This window comes from Poecilia mexicana, unplaced genomic scaffold, assembly GCF_051168715.1.
Source record: "Poecilia mexicana isolate PSO_F unplaced genomic scaffold, ASM5116871v1 scaffold_15, whole genome shotgun sequence".
NCBI lineage: Eukaryota > Metazoa > Chordata > Actinopteri > Cyprinodontiformes > Poeciliidae > Poecilia > Poecilia mexicana.
This window is the reverse complement of record NW_028263384.1, coordinates 8,477,735-8,502,984: the sequence shown is the minus strand read 5'-3', so window position 1 is coordinate 8,502,984 and position 25,250 is coordinate 8,477,735. Positions and strand designations below refer to the sequence as shown.

Below are 25,250 nucleotides of genomic sequence, written 5' to 3'. Positions count from 1 at the left end.
TGATCCCTCACCAGTAAAGCCTCAGCTGACAGAGTCACGGTCACATAATACGGCATTGATTGTCGGCTAAGGATCCGTTCTCTTGCTTGACTGACCACTAAGTAGAAGTTCTTGTCGATGTTTTGGCAGCATTTGAAGTGGAACGGCACCTAGTGGTCCTTTAGTTGACCTGTTGTGAATATTCCACTAATCCTCTTACTGAACGCTTCCCTACACCACTGAGTTTGTCGTCTGGCAGCATTTAGGATACTCAATAGAAAACATAAACATTGACAGAGAAGCTGCGACCGACGTGTAAGCAGTGTGAAAATGTTAATAACCGTTTGCTGCCATCAACCGTAAAATTAGCCCCTGATTTAGAGCTTCTTATTGGTGCTAAACTGAAGGATTATTATTTTATTTTTAAATGATCTTGAGTTCAAGAATGAAATTAGCTGAATTTATTGTGAACAGATTTGTTGGGACAGAGTTTGAGATTTCTGAAACGCCCTTTCCAGCGTGAAAACTCAATTTTGGATTTTTTTTTTTTTTTGTATTTGGACCAACTCTACGACGTGCATTAAAAACAGTCAGTAAATGGATCCATGGAACCTGGGTTAGATAACACTATGCTGGTCTTTTAGGACACTTTATTGATTTGCATAACTGGGATTCTTAGTTTAAAAAAAATAATAATAATACCCTACATCAACTCATACAGTGGATGTCAAGTTATGCTCCTAATGGCCAGACTTTTTATTACATTATTATTACATTACATTGCCCTTTCCCTGTGTTTGAACTCTTCATTACATGATCATTAATTAAGGACAATTTTAAGAGTTATGGATCTTAGTAAGGCAAATTTATTTGTATTGCACATTTCAGTAACAAGGCAATTTAAAGTGCTTTACATGACCAAAACATAAAACCTGTAATGGAGTTCCAAAACATTTTGTGCTGTGCTCAAAGGAGCTTTAATGGTTTTTACTGATTCCAAGTTGGCATTGGTTGTGGGATTACTGTGGTGTAACGTTCTGGTACTCGAGCAGACAGGGTCCAGGTCATTACACATTTATTGTTAATAAGCTGACTTTTCCACTCATTTATTTTCTAAAACAAACGTTATCTTCTAAGACTCCTGAGGTTACACACTTTCATCCGCCATTATTACGTTTTTTTCTACCCACATGACCTTTCATCAGACTTGCATTTCTAATTGCACCAATACCAGGGAGACGTATCAATGAGGATTAAGTGATTATTAAGGCTCTGAAATCCAAAAAGGCTTTTAATCTGCGTACTGTACTGTCTGTGTCGTCCTCTGGTGACTCTTTATAACCATCCGAATGCAGAATGTGTCTGTATCCTCTTGGCAGGGACAGTCGTGTGTTCAGATGTTACACCTGGCAGTCGCATGTTGTGCAGTAAGCACCAAAATGTTAAAAATAAAATAAAACCTGTTTGTTTTAGTAACACTGCTACTGCAGTTATGTGTTTTCCAGCCACATGAAATTATTTGATATAAAATCAAGTAATTGTTGAGTTAGCATAAAAATGCCGTACATATCAAATATGACTTAAAGGAAATTAGATTTTGCAATTTAACAACTTGACATCGGGTCTCTCTCTCTCTTTAAGAAACCAGGCCTTTGATCAAAGTTTCACCACTAAACGTCAAACATAAGAATATTAAACATTACATAAACTAGGCATGTTGTTTGGATGTTTGGTCGTTGCATTACAGAAATTGTCTAAATATTAATATTGACCTTGTAAAATTACTAATCCTGTTTACCAGCAGGCTTTTTCAATGGGAAAATATTTATTTATTCTTTACTCAGGTAGCGGCCTTAAGCTTTTCATGAATTAGCTGGCCAGTTACCAAAGTATTCCTCCTGCGCCTGCTCTGATATCCATTTCTTTTGTGGTATTTAACCCAGAGCACCAAAAACTACATTCGACATAGACGGATAAATCATCTTAAACTCTCTTTTACTGAACAAACTCTGCCTTGTGCCTGTCAGGGGATTGTGGAGAACTTCTATTGTAACCAGCACAGTTCAGATTCACGTCCAAGTAGGAGCTTTGTTGTTTAGAAGGTATCTCTGTGAGCTGTGTAATCAAAGCCTCCGTCTGCGCTGATTTAAAGCCACCCAGCTCCATCAATCGGCTCCCCAGCACTCAGGTTTCGCTTCTGGAACCTCAGCGTTTCTATTCCGGGACGTTTTGATGCCACTGATGTTTCGCTGGCTTGGAAAACGATGCCCGCGTTGTTTTTGTACGTAAACACAAAAGTTATTTTCATATTTACACCTGGTCTGCTTCTTGCCAATGTTTGCTAATCCCAGCTATGGATCTCTGCAGAAACGATGCATTGTTTTTATGTCTAAATCAGTTGAAAATGACTTTGATCACTAATACACACACACACACACACACACACGCACACACCCAAACACACACACACACACACCTGTATTTTAACATTCCCTGTTACAGGCCTGCTGTTAGGCATCTACAGACCACAGGAACACTTCTCACATTTTCTCAGCAGGGTAGGCGCTTTGTTCCAAATGTAATTTTCCACCCAATTAGCGGCATTATTACGTTATTAGTTTTTAACCCCCTTCCGTGTGGAGTTGTTGTGGGAGTTGTGATGAATGCTGAGCTTTTTTTGAACTTGAAAAACATCAGTTCAAAAAACTTAATGTGTCCCTCCGCTTGACAGCCAAGTAAACTTTACTTTTATACCAGTGAATGGATACTTGCTTCCAGATTTTACGTCTCTGCCTTAACTGAAAGATGCAATAAAGTATCCCAGTTTATTTTTACCATTCGGTTATTAATCATTATATTTTTAAAGTACTGCTTGTTTGTTCTTACTGACATATTGAGCCATAAATGTGGAGATCCAGCAATCAATCGGCAAGATATCAGAATCTATTAACTTCTGCTTGGTTGGTTTTAGTTAAATCATGACAACAAGTTTGAATCATAAATGCTGGAAATCTAAGAAGTCATGTGAATGCATTAACCAACAGCTTTTAAAGTAATCGAGTTTAAAACTAATCACAAGAAAATTTGTTTTTTTATTATTATTTTCTAGAATAAATGAGATGAAATTAGTTAAAATTAGCAGGTCAGACCAGGAAAAGCCCCGTCTGCCATAAAGGGTGTAATAAAGCAACTGGGAGGAGTCAGCATTTCAAAATAAACAATGCATTTTCATATTTCATCTCCACAATAAAAAGTGTCACTAGTGCAGCACGACTTGATCAAATGGACTGAAACATAATGCATTCTTGAAGAATATGTTCTGATGGAGGAAAAGAAAAAACTTTCAGACCTGACGCGTCAGACGTCAAAGAAAACCCGATCAGCTCGTCTCCGACTTTAAGCGAATGCTCCAACGCGATTGCTTTTATCACACAATTGCTCTGTTTGCTCTGCTTATGGCCCCGTTTTTGGCAAAAGTACCAGTGGAAAATGTCCAGGTTGACCAGTAAATGATTCACTGCGATGATGCTATTAGTCACAAATGGGTTTTTTATGGAACGACATCAAAACGTTTGCTCTGAAAACATATTAATCCTTACGTCATTAAAGCATGGCAAAAAAAAAAAAAAAAAAAAAAAAAAGAGTTTGAGTGATAGTTTTCATGTTCTGTTTTGTGTTTGTTTTTGTGGATAGAAGAGTTGGATCCTGTGATCCTCTCCCCACTCGTTGGTAAATTGTTGATTATACCAACTAACCTTCACCAAGTTGCCAGCTGACTAGCACTGGCTGCTGTGCTCAAAGCCTCGGCATGTCTTCATAAAGTTGCATCTTTGTGTCGAGTGATTGATCTGAGTTTCTGCTCCACCTGACGACGCCTCCCGCCCCCGGCTCTCATTTCGTTCACGTTTAGCGGAACGTAACCGCGGAGAGAGTCGAACTCCGGAGCAGATGGCACAGTGACGACGCCTCCGCCGATGAAACGGAACAAAGGGGAAACAATTTCTCGGTTGCATGCGCACAATCACGCACGTGCATAAATATGCGACACGGACCCGCACGCATTTCAGGTAAAGCAGCTGAAGGGAGCGGAAGGAAACAGGGAAGGTGTGCAGCTGTGCAGCAGCACACCTTCCTGCTGCACAGCTGCGTGTGTGATTAGAAAGTGTAAATGAGCTTTATGGTGCAGCTCACACCCTGACAACTGTAGTGTGAAAGTCAGAATCGTAACTTTTTTGTCAGCCATTTTCTACTGATTACACTGTTTTCCAAACAATTTAACAAAATTAAGTCTATGAGGCTGTCCTCATGCATAATGCAATGCTTTTTGCGTTTTTTTTGCCTTCCAAGGTAAAATTCATTCAAAGGATTGAAAACGCATCTTTTGTCACAGTAGCATAATTTCACCGTGTCGTGGAAAGATTAACTCAGGGCCCTGATCCAGCCTTTATCTTTTGAGCATTAGCATTAGCATTTCATTGCTAATATTTGGTTAGTAGGCATTATCCTGTCGCTGCTTGAAGACTTATGGAGATCACCTCAAACCTTAGTCTCACCTTGTCATTTATGCTACGCTGAGCCAGGAAGTCACAAGTTTACTAAAACTTAATCAGCTTCAAAAAAGAAAATAGATTTAAAATCTGCTGCTGTAACGTTTACTGGTATGTTTGCCAATAATTGTAGTGGATGATTTTAAGATAAAAGTGTTAAAAGTGGATTTTTTGTGAAACTCTTGTGAGATTGTTCTGCTGCTATAAGAATAAATCATTTTAGGGGCTCTTGGTAAATCTTTATGAGGGGATGCTGTGCTTTCTTTCTTGGCCTTGTTTAATTTAGCCTCTAATTTAAAAAGAGGAACCAATTAAACCCTGCCAGCACATTGAACCCCAATTAAGCGACTCTTGATTGTAAGAAATGTTTTTATCCATTCACATTAAATACCTCGTTTAGATTTTTTTATGAAATCAGAAAACTGTGTTGCATCGCAGTACGTAATTGTTACGTTTGTCTGCGGCACAAACGTTCGTCTTCGCAACAGTCTGGAAACTCGTAGATGGGATCCTTAGCAAACATATAGAGAGAACCAAAATCCCCTCTTTCATCCTCCTTGTATTGATTTTTCTAAACGACCTGCCATCTGTTGTACTTAAACCCCCTCCTTTTGGTTTTTCTCTTTATATTATTTTTAAGTAACCACCATACCTTCAGATTCTACACAAGATGGCTGTCTTGTCCTGTTTTGCGATTCATCCTGCTCTGCAGCAACATCTTAAATTATCTTTTATTTTCCATCCCTGCTTTCTTTCACAGGCTTAAGAGACTTCAGCCTTTCAGATTTCCAACAGAGACAAAAGACTTGAGTCTAATTAGCTGTGTAAAATACGTTATACAGGCCATATGAAGCAATGAATGCAAAAACCATCTGGTGCATCAGATGAACGCAACGTCACAAAACAAGAACTTAAACCTTCTGCATGTTTGCTGCATCCAGAGCAGAAAAAAGAACGTAGGGGCCATTTTCCCTCCCTCTGGATAAAGTGAAAATGGTGGAAAGCAGCTGTGAAGTGTAAAGCAGTTCTAGTGATCATCTTTTGTGCTTTTTCAAATCGTGGCAAACCAAAGCAGGTGTTTGTATAGAAAAATATAACCTTAAAGCCTTAAAACGAACACAGATGAGTATTTGACTTCATTCAGAATTGGCTTTCTTCACAAGTTTGTGAACACAAGCACAGAATTTGACATTGGCTCCACTTTCAATGAAGAGCGTTTGATGTAAAATTCTTTAAGAGAAATAGAAAGTTTAAAAAAGAAAATGCAATATTGTTTACAAACCAGGATGGACTAGTACACAGCAGATTTTAATGGAAGTTATTTGTCACCAAGGCCAAACCTTGTGCTTTATGCTGTGCATGCTCCTGTTTCAACACCATGCAGCATGTTTTCTAATTAGTTTGATGATCATAGTGGTTTGTGCTGTTTCTCATCCCTGCTTGTTGCTTCAGTTTTACTAGTTTTCTTGAGTTTGTCTGCAAAAGCTGAGCTGACATGAGCACACATGAATGGATTTGCCCAACATGAAATGATTGAACTGGTTTAAGCTCAGATAAACTATGGAGTCCCACGTTAGAAATGTTTTTTTTATTATTTTTTGGCTAATAAAAGCCAAGTGGAACACAACATCTAAATTACTGGGTTTTGAACGTCTCGAGGTTTGATGATGTAACATTACCGCAATGTTTTCGTCATGTAGGTGATGAGCTTTGCAACACTCCGATTTTTTAAAATATAAAACACGATGAGGTCCGCACTTCATCGCGGATGCGATTACCCGGGCTGTGTGTGTGTGTGTGTGTGTGTGTGTGTGTGTGTGTGTGTGTGTGTGTGTGTGTGTGTGTGTGTGTGTGTGTGAGAGAGAGGCGAGTTGCCTCCGTGCACACACAGCTGCACTTTGACCTTCAGTGAAAGCATAATTGAGACAGACAGTTGGCCTCGGCGAGGCGCCTGCGACCTCTGCACCTGGTTGGCGCTGGATGTTAGCAAATGAAACCATTGTTTTGTCACAACATCAACCTGCCATGGCAGGTGTTCAAAAGCGAAATATACAAAGCGTCCGGGTGCATATTGTGACAGATTGCCTGTCCCGCAATAAGCAAAATAACAAAAATGTATTGGACTTTCTTATTTAAGATGTTAGGAGTTTTCACTACCTGGAATTTTGTGTGATTATTAGAATGTGTTCACAATTAGTCGAAACTGGGACATCTTTATGATCTGTAAAGAATGTTCTGTCCATTATGGTTCAGCTTTTTTGCACAGATGGATTTTTTTTCCTTTTTAATTATTTTAATAATTTTGCCGTCAAAACAACATTTTTGGCAAGGGTGCACTTTATCTCAGCAGTGTTGTTGTTGTGTAGCCTAAAGTGGAGAATAGAGCTGTTGAGTTTGGCCGCATAGTTTGAGGCAGAGGGAACTTCAAGTATTAAGTTTTAAATGTCGAATATCTTTGGAAAAAAAACTCACAAGACTCAACAATGGAATGAAAAGTCAATATAAGCCTGTTGTTTGGCCTAATCGTGCTTTTCCCCCCAAAGAGCTGTTATTTTAATCTAAGTAAACTTTTCTGTTTGATTTTGCAGTGGTACATGGTAAAATTTATTTTTTTTTTAAACACAATAGCACCTACAACAAATTTAAAAGAAAACCTTAAATACTGCTTAACTTTAATGAGACGTAATGTGGTAAATACTTGCATGAATATATTTTGCTGAAGTTGGATTGTCAAACTTTTACTTGTATTCCTGGTTCCACACTTTACTTTTCAGAGCACAAAATCTGAAGACAAATTGGTACGATTAACTCAAAGCTACGTTCTGAATTTGCATTCCAGCATCGCTGGTTTCTTATCAACCAGCCTTCATATTGATTTCTGCTAAAGTGACAATCTGGAACCTATTGTTTGTTTTTCTGCTTTCTGTACTGGAGCTGACGTCACACTTTCTATCGAGATGTTGAAATGATATGTTTTCATTTTGTGCAGTTCCACTGCATTTTCTGTATCCTCAATTATGTCCATTCTAATTCAAAACCTTGTGGAGCTTTAATTCTTCCCTGCTTGTTTTCTTCCATGCAGTTAGTTGTGTGTTGTAGGTACAAAAACGGACAGCGGAAACCTAAATGGGCTGAACGTTGTCATAGAAATCAATAATTTTTGTGTATGCAGGATTTCTTTCGTCAGTTTTCACACACAATTTGTGTATAATATTAAGCTGTGGTATGATTGAAAATCTAAGTTGGTAAAAGTTGGTGTAAAAGCCTCTCTTTGTGTGCTGTCCATGGTGCTGAAGCTTGGCAGAGAAAAGCGATTGTATGTTATAAAGGTAAAATTGTCATTTTTATCAGAGCCGCATTTGAAGTCGAAGCTTTTTTGCCCGTTGCTTACTGTGATAAATAATTGCTGGTTTTTGTGGATTAAACAAAATGTAACTGGGAACGGTTTGACCTGCTTTCGATTCTTGGGCGAATTAACGTTTCATTTATTTTACATAAAGAATAATAACCGTCTCAGCTTGAAATGCTTTCTCATTTTTTTTAGATTCCTTATATTTGTAGTCAGACTTGAGAGAAGGAAGCCCATTATAACTCATTTCAATAGTTTTCAATTTACCAAAACTGTTTCTCTGTATTGGAAAGCTCATTAAACGAAACCTATAAGCCACCCTGGATCAATAAGTGTCTAATCTATTAGCAGAGGCCGTGAAGGGACTTAACTTCCTTTCACGACGGACATTTAATGCCGAGGAAGAAAACCCTGCACCTCTTGAGCTTCAATTCACTTTTATTGATTTTTTTTTTTTTTGTCTTTTTTTCATGACTGTAATGAGCTGAATCAGCACTATTGACAGGGGGAGATGTTGGAACGAGCAAGGTGCCACACACACACGCACACACACACCCCCCCACACACACACACACACACACACAAAACACACTTCATCAGACTTCATCAACATAAAACATTTGGACTTAAAGTTATAAAGACGTGGCGTACAGCGCTACCAACGCTCCAAAAGAGTCTTAATCTGTTGACTAATGTGGATGTGGGAATTCAAATGGCAGCAGACGATCAATGTTTCATCCCAGTGGAGTTCAAACCTGTTCTCTCTTATTGGAGCGTTTAACACAGAGGGGGACGGTGAGCAAAAACTCTGACGGACCCAGGTTTTGTGATTCAACACCATATTCTCGCATCCCACAAGAACTTGAAGACTCTGCCGTTGCCTCTTTTTTTTTCTTTTTCTTTTTGTGTATTCTGTTGAGCAACTGTATTTCTGACTATAAAAGCAGAGCCAATCACATCTGTGGGCTACCGATAAGACTTTGATCTTTTAGATGCCGAAGAGGCTGCCGAGATACGAATCTGGAAACGTTGGCGCCTACGCAGTGTGACGCGTCTTACTTATTTGAGCACATGGTGGCGAGGCATGAGCCTTTGCACACAGCTGTGGCCACCTGAAGCTGAAGGGTCTCACCTGTCAAACGTTCCTGCCGGACACAGACCCCTCAGCTGCCAGCCGTACGCGCTTCCCTGAGGACGTCTGCGCTTCAGTTCTCTGCTCAGTCCAAATCACCCAGAGGGCAGGGATTACTGCAAATCTATTGAGTTGCTAAATGGCTCTTATCTTCCTCAGCCTTGTTCTGGTTTAGTCGTTCAGATCAGCAACAGATACAGGAAAGCCACTGGAGTCTTGGTCTTGCACTGTTTAACTAGCTTTCTAGAATACAGTCATGTTGGTCCAAACAAGTAGCATTTTATCATTTGAGTTTGTGTTTTTGTTTTTTTTTGAGTTGTTGCATAGGATTTTGTTGACATTTACGTTAATTATGAGTTGTTCTTTATTATTATTGAAGGCAGCAAGGAAAGGATTCATGCTTTGCTTCTGTCCTAGGAAGCTGCCTGCTCTCCGCCATGTCCCTGGAGAGGCGACGGCAGATTAATGGGATAAAAATACCTGTTTCTGTAGGTGTTTAAATGCTTGCCTGCGATTGGCTGACGCTTTCCTGAAACCCATCCGTTTCCAGTGCTTCTTCTGGGGTCAAATGTGGGCATGCCAACGTCGACAGACTTCAGTCAGACTGTCTCAATCTTCAACCTTCTGCGCTGAAGCCACCTGTCGGCTCATGTCCTTTTTGCTTTTGTCAAATCTCTGCGTGTTAATTTTCTCAGACACAATCTGAGTGTAAACAAATATTTCTATCAGGACAAAGTTTTCTGGGATTTTTTTTTGGATAGTTTTTGTATAATAAAAAAAACAACCTTTTTTCATTGCTTTGCTGAAATTTTGAAATGTAATAATAAAAAAGAGAAACACAGGAGAGTTACTGAGAGGTGATGTTATATTTAGAATCCAAAACTCGGCATCAGTGCTTAGCTCAATGAGTTGGTGATGATAAAGTTTCATGCTTAAATTTGAGGTCATTGTAATGCTTTATATTTATTAATTATCCAGTAAAGAAGAGGAAGTTGGGAGCAATGGTATTTTAGAGACGTAACAAACCGGCACCATGTAGAGTGATTAAGAAATGACGAGGTTAAGCTTGTGACAGAAACTGTAATTTGAAACTGTAAAATTATTTCTGTATTCAGATTAGTCTGGCAGTCCAGCATAAGGAAACGTGTGTAAATTGTGAATAGATGCGCATGCATGTAAAATATTCTTAGTGTGTGACCGTAATGTGTGTATAGGTCAAAATTTTTCCCGTTTCTGTGCACAAGTTTACAGTTAAGTGTCTCCGGCTAAGAGCTCTTCTCAGAAGTCTTGATTTGCAGCACATGATAGTAGAGAGACTGAATGAGATTGATGAAATGGGTGGAAAAAAAGCTAAATATACTTGCACATAAATGTTTCCCAGATGCATACAGAGACTTGGGTTTGAGTGCTTCTCAGTCTTTCTCTTGTTAGCTGAACCGTTTGTGTGTCCATATGACTAAGATGTGACCGGTCAGCTATGCCCTCTCAGCAGGAGACGTGCTTTTCACCTCGTCTGACATGCTGTCGGAGCATAAAACTTTCAGCAACATTTGTCATAGTCGGAGGAAAAATTCCTGTCTGCCAAAACTATGTGATGGAAGACTTGACCGTTACTGGAACACAGCAGCAGGATGATACTACTACTAATAATAATAATAATAAACTCTCATTCTTATTTAAAAACCTTTAATCAGCAGAAGACTCATCTTCTTTTCATTAAGACTCTGGTTTTGTGTCCAGTAAGAACAGCATCGAATCTTGAGTTTATTAAAGGATTTGAGGATTTTCCATCCTGAAAACGAGGTGAACGTAACTCATCTGGAAGAACCGCTCTCCCTCTGAAACACACCTACATGACCAATCATACTCAGCATGATTCATCCATATTTGGTTGAAAAAAGATTACAGGGAAGGGTCAAACAGAACAACGTGCAATATGTTGCCAGACTCATGTTGAGCACATGTTTGTAGATGCAAGGAGTCTCCAGGAAGTCATATTTATAGAGTATCACATTGTGGAGTTTGATGTCCTGATAAACGAGGGCTGTGTTTGTACTCCAAACCAAACAGAGAGCCGGTGCAATCCACACGCACACACACACACACACACACACACACACACACACACACACGCACACGCACACACACACACACACACTGCACACCTGACGATGAACTTCCAGTCAGTCCAGGTCTAACTTTATACCCGAGGAATAATAAAACAGCTTGTCCTCTTTCATGCCATTATCATGCGCCTCTTTGTGTCTCTTCATCTCTCTAAATATCTTGTCCTGCCCAAGGGCATCCGCAGGCTGGGCCATTCAGAACGGGCGGCGGAGCCATTATATCGTCTCTGAGACCGTTTCGCCCTGGCCTCATGTTGTCACGGCAACATTCCGATTCATCTCCCCGCCCACCTCCCCGTTCTCAACAGTAGGCTGGCTATAACTGACTAAATATATGTGTTTTAATTAAATGGTAAGCTCCGAAACCCAGTTGGATTCACCTTTGTTCGACTGATGAAAAGGGCAGAGAAAACGTGGGACAACACGGGAGAACAGAAAGAAACAAAGGCTAGAAGTAATATTAGGAAAGTCCAGATTAATACCACTGATTTAAAAGCACTGATTGGCCACAGCGGTAATCTATCGTATGATTCTGCTGCAGACTAGCAAATAAATCCCGGAGGACCTTTTGAGCTTTTGGGTTTTGTCTCTGTGGATTGACTGTGTTGCCCAGAGAAATGATCGCAGTCCTCTGAGAGGAGATCTTGGGAGTCTGAAGGGGAGATGGACACTTCTGTCTCATTTTGTTAATTTATCTGTTCATGGCAAACAGATACATGGGGATCTGGTGAGATGGGGCCTGTGGAGTGAAAAGTCTGGGGTTGATTTCTTCAGATTGAATTCTGAAGGCTATGCGCACAAGCGTGGGAAAGTTGGGACTTACTTTCATTTCCAGGTGCAAATGGCTTTGGGTTGAACCATGGCAGCTGACTGAGAGGGAAGTGGAGGAAGAGAATAAGTTTTTGTTGCCATGTCAGACTAATATGAAAGCCAAACTGCAAAACTGAAACAGAGCTGATGAAGAGGAGACATGAACAGGCCATCTCTCAGTTTGTGCCAGGAAAAAGCCATCTGAAAATTGGACGGGGGACATTAAAGAGATTTTTGGAGTTGGTGTGTAGGTGTCACCAGAGAGGCGTGGAGTGGCTCTGCCAACTGGGATAGTGTGCCGCTTCAAAATGAACCCTGACAACAACGGGAAAAGGAGAACAGGAAGGAGGGAGTCAGACCTAGGTTAAGAAGTTACTGCAGAACTCTCTTCTTAAATCATCTCTTAGACATTTCAGGATAATAGCAGCGGGCGTGGGGGGCAGAGGGGCAGAGAGGCTTATTGTTTGGTTTCCTTCTCTTTGAATTGCGCCACCGTTTGCTTTTCTTCTGCTGCCCTCTGTGTGGCCAGACTTCGCTCTGGCAGACGGTTCAAAGCGCCGCTTTCCGGGACCAAATGAATGTTTTGTCGTTGCATGCATGCTCGGTATGACGGATTGCTGCAAAGTCAACGACGCGATGCGAGTGATTATGGACTGTCGCTACATGCTTGTTCAGAAGTCGTGATTGCTGCAGGACCACGCCTTGATACAATCTGCTGGGTTTGCATGGATAGAAGACCGAGATCAAATGGAGTGCATGCATGATTGGGTTGAATGGATCTTTTTTGTAAAGTGCTTTGATATTATGTGTTCTGAATTAGGGTTATGTAAATAAACTGAATTGAACCAATGCATTTTTAAACCCCAAGCTTCCACCTATTAACTGACTTGTAATTTTTAAATGATTCTAATATTTCTTACAGAACTACTACACACTAAAAATGTGAACAACTTTTGATAGTTTACTGGGGTTATTCATATTTGGAGCATATGAATATCAGAAAAGAGTTGATGTTAAATGGCCTTCTCATTTATCTTTGAAACAAATCCATTGTTTCTTTGGGATTGTCTCTTAAATGTGTATCCTGTGCTCCCTTCAGCATTCCTGTTTTAAGTCGTGCTTCGTCTCGCTCTCTTTCAGCCTGAATGACCCACAAACACGTCTGAACACGCTGTAAAAAACACTTTCACTTTTTTTTAATTAAACACCCAACTTAGATTGAGAACTGCTAACATCGAGTGTCCCTCCCACAGTCCTGACCTCCACACTGAAGAGTGTTGAAAGCCCACTCTGACAGCACTCGGCATTGAAAAAGTTTATTTTTCCAATTGTTAGACCTGTCAAACTCAGGTCAAGGGCTGGCCGAGCTGAAAGTCTAATCCTGTTGCCAGCCAATAGCTCCTTACATAATCTATACCTCTGTTTCTAGAGGAGTTTCATTAAACAAATGTATTTCTTGGATGTAACCCAAGGATGGACACTTTATGGAGCACTTGAACACATTTATCTGAAAACATGTTTCCATGTTTTACTCATTTTTTCCTGCTAATCCGTCTAGTCGAACAAAAACTGAAAAACTTGCCTAGTACTAAGAAACATGGTTGATGTGATGAAATTGTCTGCATTGCTCCATTTCTAGCAGTAATGAAAGCAGCAAATTAGTTGAAGATGTGAAAAGTAAATTCTAAATTCTGCTGTAAAGAAATATGCCTGAGGATTCTCATCATTGTTTTTTTCCAGTTGCAGAATGTCATTTCCCTACTTGTCATAAGAAACATAAAAGCAATCTGTTACACTTTCGACGCTTGTTCTACCAGCTGGCTGCATTTACGTTTTAAAGGTTCTTTACCTGGGTTTTCTTGAGTACATTGCTTTTACTGCTGACTTGCAAAGCATTTGAGCATGTAATCAAAGAAAACAGAAGGGGGAATGGGGGAAGTTGGCAAACGGGGGCGCATGCATCAAAAAGAAGTGATGAGGCTAAATGAGGGTAAAAATGAGCCAAATAAAGATTATGGGGCGGAACGGACTCTTGCCGTTTAAACGCGCGAGAGATCAAATGGAGTAAATCTTGATAGCAAGAACGGGTAGAGATGTAATCTCCCTTTTTAACTTAAATGAACAGAAAGACGTAGACTGCAATTTTTTTTTTGGAGGAAATGTAGTGGAAATTGTCCGTTCATTGTTCCTGCCATGGGGTTAGGCACTGGCTCGGGCTGAAAATACACAGGGGAAGAAAGGGTCCTGTTTACTAAAAAAAGTGTAAAAACTAATTATGCAGTTTAGCAACTGTTAATACCAAGAGGCATATGTGCCAGGATCAGCATGACACTGGTGTCTCCGGTGTAAAAAAAACCGGAGCAAGTGGGCACGCTTGGAAACGGCACCTCGTAGTTTTATGAGATAAAACTCTTCCTTTGTCTAGTCGGTGGAAGGCAGGTGGTGCAGATTTTAGTTTTTATATCACAAAACTCTGGAGGTAAAACTAGATGACCAGTTTGAGATGTTACATAATGGTAGTTCAGAAGAACAAAAAAAGTTCAGAAAACTTTTGGGAAATACAGTAAAAGCTCGACTGAACGTCGACTGTTTTTCAAAGAATCTGTAACCCTTGTATAATATGCATGTTAGCATATTGCTGTTTTATGCTAGTCTAATTTGTAGCAGCTCCTAAAGTCAAGAAATGCTAAGGACATTTCATTCTTTCTCCAATAAAATAATATTGGTGCATATTATTGTATGTAGTTTAGAATTGGTGATAAAAAATAAAGTCCAGACTCTGTGATAAAGTTTTAAGTAGCTCTTTAATTTAGCACCGATAGGAACTTTAGCAGCTAAGAGTTAGCCAGTTGCTGTATTCCCACAGTGCTTACAAATTATTGGTACATGTTCTGGTACTGTAGGTTTTACACTATTTTTACACAGACATAACATTATGACCACTGGAGGGTGAAGTGGAAAATATCAATCTTACAATAACACTTGTTGGAGGGTGGGATGTATTTGGCAACAAGTAAATATTTTCCTGTCAACTTTGATGTGGTAGAAACGGGGTGAAAACGGGCAAGTGTTGGGATCAAAATGAGTGGGACAAAGGTCAATTTATGATGCCGAGACAAGTGGACAAACAATCCCCCAAACTCCAGCTCATATGGGGCATTCCCAGTCTGCTGTGGTCCGTATCTCTCAAGTGATCCAAATCACCGATTAGCATCAAGGTTATGAGCATTGAAGGCTCGTTGATGCATGTGTATCTGTTTTGATATATAGAAGAAGTGCCAAATTGCTCAGTGCATTGCAATTTGTTCCCTATTGGGGGTCGTAGCTACAGACCAGTAAGGATGCCCATTCTGAACTTTCCCATTGCTGAAGAAGCATGTAGGGATGGAAGAAGTTAGTCTGGTTGCAAACCCCATCCCATCTCAGTGCTCCCCATCTGTGAAAAGGAATAGATTCATCATACTTTGAATGGTAGAACAACAACTTTCTCCTTATTGGGCCACGTTTCTCCTGTGCGATTCCCCCGTGCGGGTCTCCTGAGTGCTCCTTGTGTATCTTGTTGTTTCTAAAGTGGAGGAAGTGGCTGTTTGTGAGAAGCAAAATGCTAAACATAACTCAAATGGAGGCGGTCAATGTAGGCGGAGGAATAAGCTTCTGAATGACATCTAGACAGAAAATAATTATGTGGACATATCTGCTTTGGATACAAGTGAATGAGAAGATCCAGATTTAGAAGGCAGCTGTGGCAAAGCAGAACAAATGCGCTTCTTCTGGTTTATGTAACGGGAAGAAAATAGCTTGTTTGACGTATCTGAGGCGTCTAAATGCCGATTAAACCGCTTGCATAAAAGTTTATCGAGCTAAATTGACTTTTTTCTTTGTAGTTCCGTTGCCAACCTGCACAGTCTACTTGACAAACCCATGTTTATACTTGGCAGGGGAAAGAGTGGTGTTTTCATGTGATTGTTGGTTTTGAGGAGGGAAAAAAAAAACAAGTTTTGCACTTTTAAATATGAACTAAGAAAAGTTCAAATAAAAGTGACAGAAGAAGAATCCATCAGCTCTGACGGACCGTTGCGTAACCTTTTCTGGAAACGGCGCTTCGTATCGAGGCACGGCGAGTAGCAACGAGGTGTTTTCTCTGCTTCCATCATGGCTCATGGCTCCATAGGCTAATCAGCCCACTTGACTGTGTCACTCTCTGTGTGCTCTGCTCCCATCATGCATCTGAAATCTCATAAATGGCCTGGAAATATTGGAGGAGCAGTGCAGCTGCTCTGGCAGCATCAGCTGATTAGCATTCATATAGCTTCTTCTCTATAGCTTGTTTCTCTCCGTCACACACACAGGCACACACATCCACACACTCGGTCCCATCTCGTTATGCAGAGGTTTGATTGGTACATATTTAATAGGAGTCGCATGTTTGTTTTTCCAGCCATTTTTGTTTTTGCCCTCATGGTTCCACCTCCTCTTCACTAAGCTCTGCCAGCGTTCTCTAATGACCAGAAGTTTGTACATTTTGTCCCTGTATGAACTTGACTAGTGTTTTATGATGAAGTCAGCATTAATAAGTCCATAGAGGAAAAAACCCTCAGTTGAAACTTAAAAACAGCTCGAGGCTGTTTTACTACACTGTCGTATTTGAACACGCCTCTGGAGTGGAGCTCTATTTAAGGTAAAGTCCTCAATTGCTTATCTTAAGAGTTTGCAGGCTTGTGTATATACATATGTTTTGTTTTGGGGTTTTTTACCCTTAAATGCAGTGATGTTCATTACAGGAACAGACTTCCACGTCTCCAAGAATACATCCCATTTCTTTTTTTTTAAATATATATTCTTTTTATTCCTCTCTAAATTCGAGCACCACGCACTCATTTGTGTTTTTTCAATCAAATTTACAAGCTCCCCAAAGACATTTCCTGTGTAAAGGCTGTCTGTGTGTCTGCGAGGGAGTCCCATGGATTTTCCAAACTCCTTATTTGGTTAACAAGCTACACTGCAGATAGGAATGATGGGGGAGAGCCAGGCACAATGTGGAGAAAGTCTGTGAGAAGACGAGTGGAGGGTACAGGCAGAGGGGGGGAAACTCCCTATGATGATAGGAAATGGCTTAATCTGATCCAAACACACACCAACAGATAAACTGTTAGGCACAGCTACGTACACACACGCTTTCACCGGTGACAAGCCAATAGAGTGGCTGCTGTTTGTGCTTTTGTCCGCTGATTTGTGTATCGCTGTCGCATAAAAATGACTTTCACGGTAAACATTGTTGTTCAGAGGCCTGCTCTGTTTCAAACTGATGAAGTGTCTCTGAGCAGGGAAAACAAGTCGCCGTTGCTCCTCGCCAAACTTTTAACCCGGGCCGAGAAGATTTGAAAAGTTTCTCTTGTGGAACTGGAGCGGATTACGGAACGTTTTTCTGTAATGGATTCATCCAGAGACGTACCTCTGAAAGCGGCATTATTCCACTTATATCCTGCCCAATTTTATTAGTTTGTTGCTGAATGTATTTTGGAGAGGAACAATCAGTATTCACTCCAAATAAGGTTAAATGATCTGTGTGAACACACATTAAGCTGGTATGAATGGATTAATGGACATATTCTTCATAAGCTGACCCTCTGATCATGAACCAATAAAACGTGGGACTCGTTTATTTATTTTTTTAAGTAATAGTGGTAAATATCAGTATGAGTTGTTTCTTGCTGCAAATTCCTGCCTTGTAGAAATCAAAACGCTGCTGACTTCTTGTCTTTCGCATTTTGAAGAATGGGAGAAGAGAGAAAATATCCTCTGTTGGCCCATATTTATATCCATTACCAATTCATTTGATCAATATCTTAACATCCTTTTGAAACCTTTTTTTAGATATTTAAGTGTATGATTATATTTAAAAATAAAAGAAGTTATATATTTAAATAAACTAAGGATTTCCTCACATATTTTCCACCAGCAGGGCTAATAAATGTGAGCTATATTTTCACCACAGCAAAATACAGGCTTACAATAAAATGAAGCAAGATGCTGTGCATTTAAATACTGAAATATAAACAAATTAGCGGTTGGAATATGTCAAAGTATTCATTTGGTTGGTCCTAAGCGGTTTGCCATTTCACTGGATTGAATTATTGCAAACGTCAGATCATCGAACTTCACCGATTCCCCAAACGAAATAAATGACGAAAGATGTCATTGGAAGCAAGTATCCTGACACTGAAAAGAATAAACATTTTTTTCTTAAACTATTAGTCATAACCAAAGCCACAGGGCTCACTGAAATATAGCCTTTAATCTCCGTGGACCACAGGGATCCAGCAGCAGCTGCTCCTGCTGCAGAAACTCTTGGCATTTCTGGTTTCCTCCAGCCGTATTGAAGTCAGTATTATTTGTAGGCCTGTTAGCGAGCAGAATGGATCTTATTAGCGGACGTCTGGCTGAGTGCTGCTCATCTATTGCTGTGGTTTCCAGCTCTGGTTAGCATCATTATCGTCTTAGCTGTATAAAAGCCGGCGTGTAATAAAGCCACACACGTACACTTGTTGCTCTCTCGTGTAAAACTGTGCAAAGCCTACAGCTTGACCGTTACTTTAATTTTTTTTTTATTTTATTATTATTATTTTATTTTTAAATCATAATGTGGCTTTCGTTTTATTGAATGTTTGTTCAGAGGCTCTTCGGTGAGCTTTCCATAGGAACAGGCGCCCGTGGGGACGCTTCGTTCCTGCAGCCACGGTGACATAACATGTACATGTTCCCCGTGTTTTGTTTAGTCTGACTGAATTCAACCCACCAGCAATCTGCTCCGCACAAACAAACACGTTCGAGCTTCAAAGGCCAGTTGTTTACACAAATGGACAGATAACGCCCACATTTGTAAGCAGTGTGGACGGCAGCTATTTATGCAAATGCATACATAAAAGAATATGCCCGCACGTTGGCTGTAGTTATATAAATGTCATTGCTGCGAGGGATCTGGAGCGACGGGGTTTTAATCAGTTGGGTTTTTGTCCGAAAATGATCTCGTATACCATCTGAGCACACACACACACGCACACACACACGGACACACATGTTTTCTTAACATAAAAATAAAACGGTGATTCCCAAAGTCCAATTTTCCGATCCAAATACGTCAAGGCCGGTCGCCTAAAGGAGGGGAGTTACCCGCGCTGCTGCCTGCTGTGCTTCATGACTTCCTGTCTGTCCATCTGTGTTTAATGCCAGAGACAGTTTCCTATTAGAATTAAATATGGACCACAGCAGAAGGGAAGCTCTTTGGAGCACTATCTGTTCTGCAGAGTGATTCAGATTATACTTTGATTAAATTTAAAAATGAAACACTTAAGTCTCATTACTTTTAGTGGGTTGTAGTCCACATAAGATCGGGACTTAAATATAACCTGAAACTGTAAAAGCTGCATCTTTACCACTTCTAAAAATGATTTAATCTTTCGCTTTTTGATTGAAAGCACATGAGAAGCATTGTCCTGTAAAACCACACATCTGTAGAGCTGCTGGAAAAGGAGGGGCTCAGGGAGTGCAAAGAAAACAAAATAAGATGAAACTGTGACTCGGTTCCCAAATCTCTTACTAAGGAGCTGGTCAGATTTATTTATTTTTCAAAAACAAAACTATAAACTCATAGAGCAGGCTGGAAAACAATGAAAAGATGATTTATATTTGCACTGTGAAGAAAAAGGAGACATGTGGTTCCTGGAGGACTCTGCGTTCTTTCCATACTAGTTAAGCAGAGTTGGAGAAGGGGACCAGTGGCGCCGCTGCCCACAGGAGACTTTGGGTCCAGAGTCGCTTTAGCATCTGTTCTGATTGAAAATGTACGCAGCAATTGGAACATGTTAAAGTCAATTGAGCCTTGCGGACCGATTGCGATTCTCTACGACCAAGATAGACCTGAGGTCGATGTTGTTCTGGCATATGCAGCAATTTGACAGGAATGTCATGAGAGAAACAGGAAGTGAGATACGGAGGCAAAGTGAAACGCATCTGCTGTGGGGGAAAACATGGTTACTTACAGTGCAGGCATTTTCCGGTTAGCATCCTCTCGACGCCCAGTTTGTCATTTCTAAAGGAAACTGAATATTTTTCTGTGGTAAACGGAAAATGATACACAAACATTGTTCTGTTTCAGAAAATTGTCACATTTGCGTACCTCCAGCTGGAAAGAGAATTCTGAAACGATAGCATCCGTGTCAGCAGAAACTAGTGTTGTATTTTAAATATGTCACAAAACATATACTCTGTCTTGCAACAGAAACAGAAGGCACTTGGTATCCATTTTGCAACAACAGCAATCGGAGAATCCTTTAGTTCCTTATAAGGCGAGCTTGGAAAAGTACGTGGACACAAAAGTCGATGGAGCGAATCAAGAGGTGGAGAAAAACAACAGATGCAGGGAAATTGTATTTTTGTCCAATCTCATCTCCTGCTGACAGAGTTGGCATTTGTAGTTTTACACGACTGCGTGTGTGTGTGTGTGTGCGTGTGTGTGTGTGTGTGTGTATGTGTGCGTGTGTGTGTGTGTGCGTGTGTGTGTGTGTGTGTGTGTGGAGCGCAATCTTCTGGCTGCGTATCTTAAAAAATCTAATATTTGTCTGGATGGTTTTCTGGGCGCTTTCTCCGTTGTAAGCGTTGGAGAAGTGCTTTCCAAACACTGACCAAAATCTTCACGTATGAAGGATCAGGCAGAAGAAGTGGAGGGAGAGCAAATGGGAGGAGATGCATCCGATGAGAGAAGCACTGGAGTGGAGATCTGTCACAGCTGCTCAGATTGTTTGTTTTTTTTTTTGTTTTTTTTTTCTTCCTGCTTTTTAGCAAAGTCAGATGGAGGGCATCTCTGCGGAAAGACGGATATACACACATCGCGATCCCTAGAGTAACTTGTGTGTGGCTGTGTGCATATTTGGATTCCTGCAGCCAAAATTCCTTTAGTGGAGGCGTGAAGGCAAGCTAGTGTTAAAAATGTGCGAACGCCGCCATGCAAGTGTGATACCACCTCCGTCTGAGAGCGCCGCTGTGTTTGTATCCTTGTGGGGACAAATCTGACTCTGAGGTTGCAGGTGTGGTTGATGCTTTTGACAACTAAGGATGCTCTCCTGTGTGAGCTCACTCAGGCAGCAAATATTTAGAGGGGGAAAAAAAACGTTCAAAACTTGTGTATTTTACATTCGGTTGGTCCTTTAGCTCATATTTTTCCACATTTAATTAATTTATTTTGAACATAACGCACAAAAGTAATCCCGTCACACCCCGTTGCCCTAACCCTTTATGCAGCGTCGGCTTATTAAAGCACATGTTTGGACAGTTTTTTACACATTTTCATGTTGCTACCTCAAACTTTATTACTATGTTTTTTGGGGTGTTTTGTGGTAGACAACTCAAAGTAGTGCAGTTCTTTACAAAAGAAAAGTTGAAAAGTGTGGTGTTTGTGTGTGTGTTTTTTTTTTTTTTTTAGTAGCCCATTAGTAGGTGTGTATAGTTTTCTGGGGCATTTTATGGAAATCTGGGCATCAACTCAGGTGTTTCACCCTGTCTCCTCAATGAGTGGTTCAGGATTTGTTTTTGGAAACAAAACACAGGCTCTGAAACATTAGATTAATCACACAAAACATTTACTACGTCGCCAGTTTGGTTGAAATGGGTTTTCTTCAGGAGGCAAACCCAACTCAAAGCTGTTTTCTCATGTTGATCCTCCGAGTCCCTCTCTGGTCGGCGTTATCAAGATGTTATCTTTGGTCTTCTCCCTGTTCAGATCCGTCCTGCTAAAATAAAGGCAAAAATCACTTCTATGAAGACATTTTGTTGCTTCTGTCATGATGTACTTGTCAGTTTTATTTGTTTGAATTCAAGATCGTGATCTTACAAATACATGTAAGAGGTAAAAGTCGCACCGGTGGTTATGTTTTACTCCTGACGGAGGCAACTGTGAGGTTTCTCAGTCATGACATCCTGAGCATTTCCATTTAATCAGCAGTCAGTAAATTTCTCAAAGGCTCCACCTTGTGGCAGAGGAGAAGTTGACTCCATCACTTCTTCAGTGCCGGCCTGGCGGACATGGGATTCTCTGCAGCAGAAGGGTAAATCTGCTCTCCATCTGCTGCTCAGAGACAAAGCTAGGCGCATTTATCCCTCTAATGCAATAAGCTAAACTCTGTTGCCTCTCTTTGTATTTGCCTGTGGCATTAGAATATTTTTATTTTTTTACAGCGTTAGAGTGACGCAGTTGATTTGACATGTGATGCATAAAATTGGATGAATGAACACCACTGTGTTCGGTCAGAAAAACAAGTGGAGTCGAGCTATTTTTGAATAAACGTTCATAATCGATGATGTAGGCATCGTTGTCTCGTCGTTGGAGTCGGCTGTGTTTGCATGTGTCCCTTTCTGCCTGAAGGGGTCGCGTGTGTCCGAGCTGCTTGGCGCTCATGCAAGGTTTTTTTTTTTTTTTTTTTGTTTTTTTTTTCATGGAGTGTTCAACACGGGCTCCAGATCTGTGATCAGAGATGACGCTCACACGGGGTGTGTGTGTTCCCATTTCCTGCCCTATGGGCCAGATTATGAGTTTTCTCTCTGCTGCCTTTTTGTCATTGCCTGTAGTGGATTTGGATCAAACCAAACCGAGGGTTTTGTTCCGGACTGAAAACTCAAGATAAACAGCCATGTCTGCAGGCACTCGTTTCACACACGGAGCACGAAATATACAGTCGAAGATGACGGAGGCCAACTGCAACAACGAAGGCGCTCAGTTCCACACACCTCACTGAGAGGAGTTGAACAGATACAATAAAAACAACGGCTTCAGAGAAATTATATCCTTGATTTCTCACATTCACACATTACTGTTGCATTTCACAGTCAGGTTTGTTGTTGTGGTTATTTTTTTTAAATATCCCATCGAATAGGTGAGGGAGAACAGCAGGACAAAGTCACGACTGTGTATCACAAGTTTTGATATAATCATGTCTGTGCGATGGGCGACTGAAAGTGGAAATCTGAGCTTACATTCCCAACAGAGTGCAGAGGAACGCTGGTTTCAAGAGGTGCTCCTATCTGTTTGATTGGTATGTGATCAGTTTATATTGACCAAATATAATTTCAATATTTCTGTATCGGTGTAGCATAAAGTGCTTTGAGCGGTCAGCTTGACTGGAAAGGCGCAATGTAAATTCAGTTTGTTTACATTTTATTCAGATGCTTCATCAATCATTTAAACTATGGCTGCATTTTTAAAACACATTACATAGATTTACAATAGTTCCAGTAGGAACCTTTGTATTCATGGGTTTTTTGGTATGCCTTTAAATCTGACGCACAACCGCAACAGACGACGGACCTGCTTCTCTTGACCTGCTGGGGGTTCGGTTTAGCCTCAAACAATCTGATGAGATGCTGGAAAGGACTACTGTGTGTGCAAGTTGACCTGTGACCAAAGCCTGACTTATCATCTCAAACCAAAACATTTTGCTGCAGTTACAGACAAACTGAGATCAGACAAGATTTCAGGGAAAGATTTAATGATTCCCATCAAGGATTTTGTTTGTTTTGCTCTTGAGTGATGGAGACTTTGCAAGATCCGTCTACCTGATCCCAGCCTCTTGTGTTTACTGAAGGACTCGTTCTATACATGTATCGTTCTAATATTTTGGTTCGGCATCAGAAATAAACTGGGACAGTGCGTACTACTCTGATAATTGATGAACAGGTCCAGCATGTCTGGACCTGCAGCTGACTCTCGGCAGCCAGACTTGCCTTGCGCCAACATCATTACTTTGGACTGAATGTATGTGGGTCAGAGGAGGATTACAAATGTGGATCATATTTGAACTAAATATGCACCGCTATCCGTCTTGGTAGGTGAGAGAGGTGTTGATTTCATGAAAACACGTGAAACTAACAACGTTGATGATGGCGTATTTGGTGTTAGGAACTCTGCAGCTGAATAGTTGTAATGTTGCGTCTGATTGATGTCAACTTGTCATGTAAGTCTGCAAATCCCAAACTTCAATTTAAAAAAAAAAAACATGTTTGTATACTTCATGCACCACTTCCACAGGTCTTTAGCGTTTATGTATTTGATGCTAACAAATGGGCTCGGTATCTACTTTGAGTTTAAAGTCGAATGGAGACTGATTAGGATGTTTGCTGAGCACAGAGTGGCTTTCACAAGATCCATCTGGTTTGTACTGATTTGAGCTAATTTAAATGCATCAAAGATGAAAGAGGCAATAAATAATCCGTCTGTTTCCTGATGGGAGCCTGTGGGGAATGTGGCTTTTTTTATTTTTTATTTTTTATTTATTTCCTGCTGCTTCTTCTTCCAGTTTCTGGCTTGTCCTGTCCTCACTGTTCTGCCTTCTTCTCCTTGTTCTTCTTCTTCTCCTCCTTCCTTCTCCCCTCTGCCTTCCCTCCCGGCCTTTCAGTAAAACCATCAAGGTGAAAATAATTGATGACGAGGAGTACGAGAAGAACAAAGCCTTCTACATTGAGATCGGAGAGCCTCGCCTGGTGGAGAGCAACGACGCCAAAGGTCAAGAAGAGGGTGAGCCGCCTGACCGATCCCGAAAGCCGACCACGCGAAGCTCCAGAGCGTCCGCCGTACCGCAGCGGCTGCATGCTGTTAACACGGAAACTCCACAGGAGGAGACGTAGCTTTGACTGATCTGACTCTCGGTTTTATTCTCCTCCTGATGCGTCCGGGGGGAGCATGCAGCCGACTGCGGGGTCACCTCATCTCACCACATCTACCACCTAGTTTTTTTGGGGGTTTTTTGCAATCGTTTTATATGTGTTTTAACTTGCATACCTTGTCATGCCATTTTTATTGTTTGTTGGTTTTTTCTTTGAGTTTTTTTTTTTTTTTTGTCTTTCATGCATGCATTTACCACCTTCCTTCTGTATGTGTTTGTGTGTACGTGTGTTGTCCCATACAGGAAGACCATAACCGTTAGAATCTTAGACCGGGAGGAGTACAGTAAGGAATCCTCCTTCTTCATTGTGCTCGAAACCCCTGAGTGGAGACGCAACAGGAAGGAGCAGACAGGTGTGACGGCCAATCAGCATCGATCATACACTTTGACTCTCACTTAAACTTCCCTCGTTTCCAAAACTTGGAACAGCGGGGCAATTCCCAGATTGTAGTGCATGGTTTGTGGTTATGTTATGTCTTTCCTATGCAGCATGTCATTGTCTCAGTTGACATTTTGCTTTGAGTTGAGCTTTAGTTTGATTACAATTGAATTAAACAAAAAACAGTGTTATTGTCAGTAGGTAAGTAAGCCTACTTC

At 40.7% G+C, this 25,250-nt stretch overlaps 1 protein-coding gene across 3 annotated transcripts in view; it reads left to right on the top strand.

Annotated features, from left to right (window-relative positions):
• slc8a1b (solute carrier family 8 member 1b) overlaps positions 1-25,250 on the top strand; it is a 145,839-nt gene that overhangs the window by 71,785 nt on the left and 48,804 nt on the right. For all 3 annotated transcript variants that reach the window (XM_088013526.1, XM_088013527.1, XM_088013528.1), the window contains one exon: positions 24,897-25,006. In XM_088013526.1, coding sequence (XP_087869652.1) covers positions 24,897-25,006 — 110 coding nt within the window. The remainder of the gene's footprint in view (positions 1-24,896; positions 25,007-25,250) is intronic.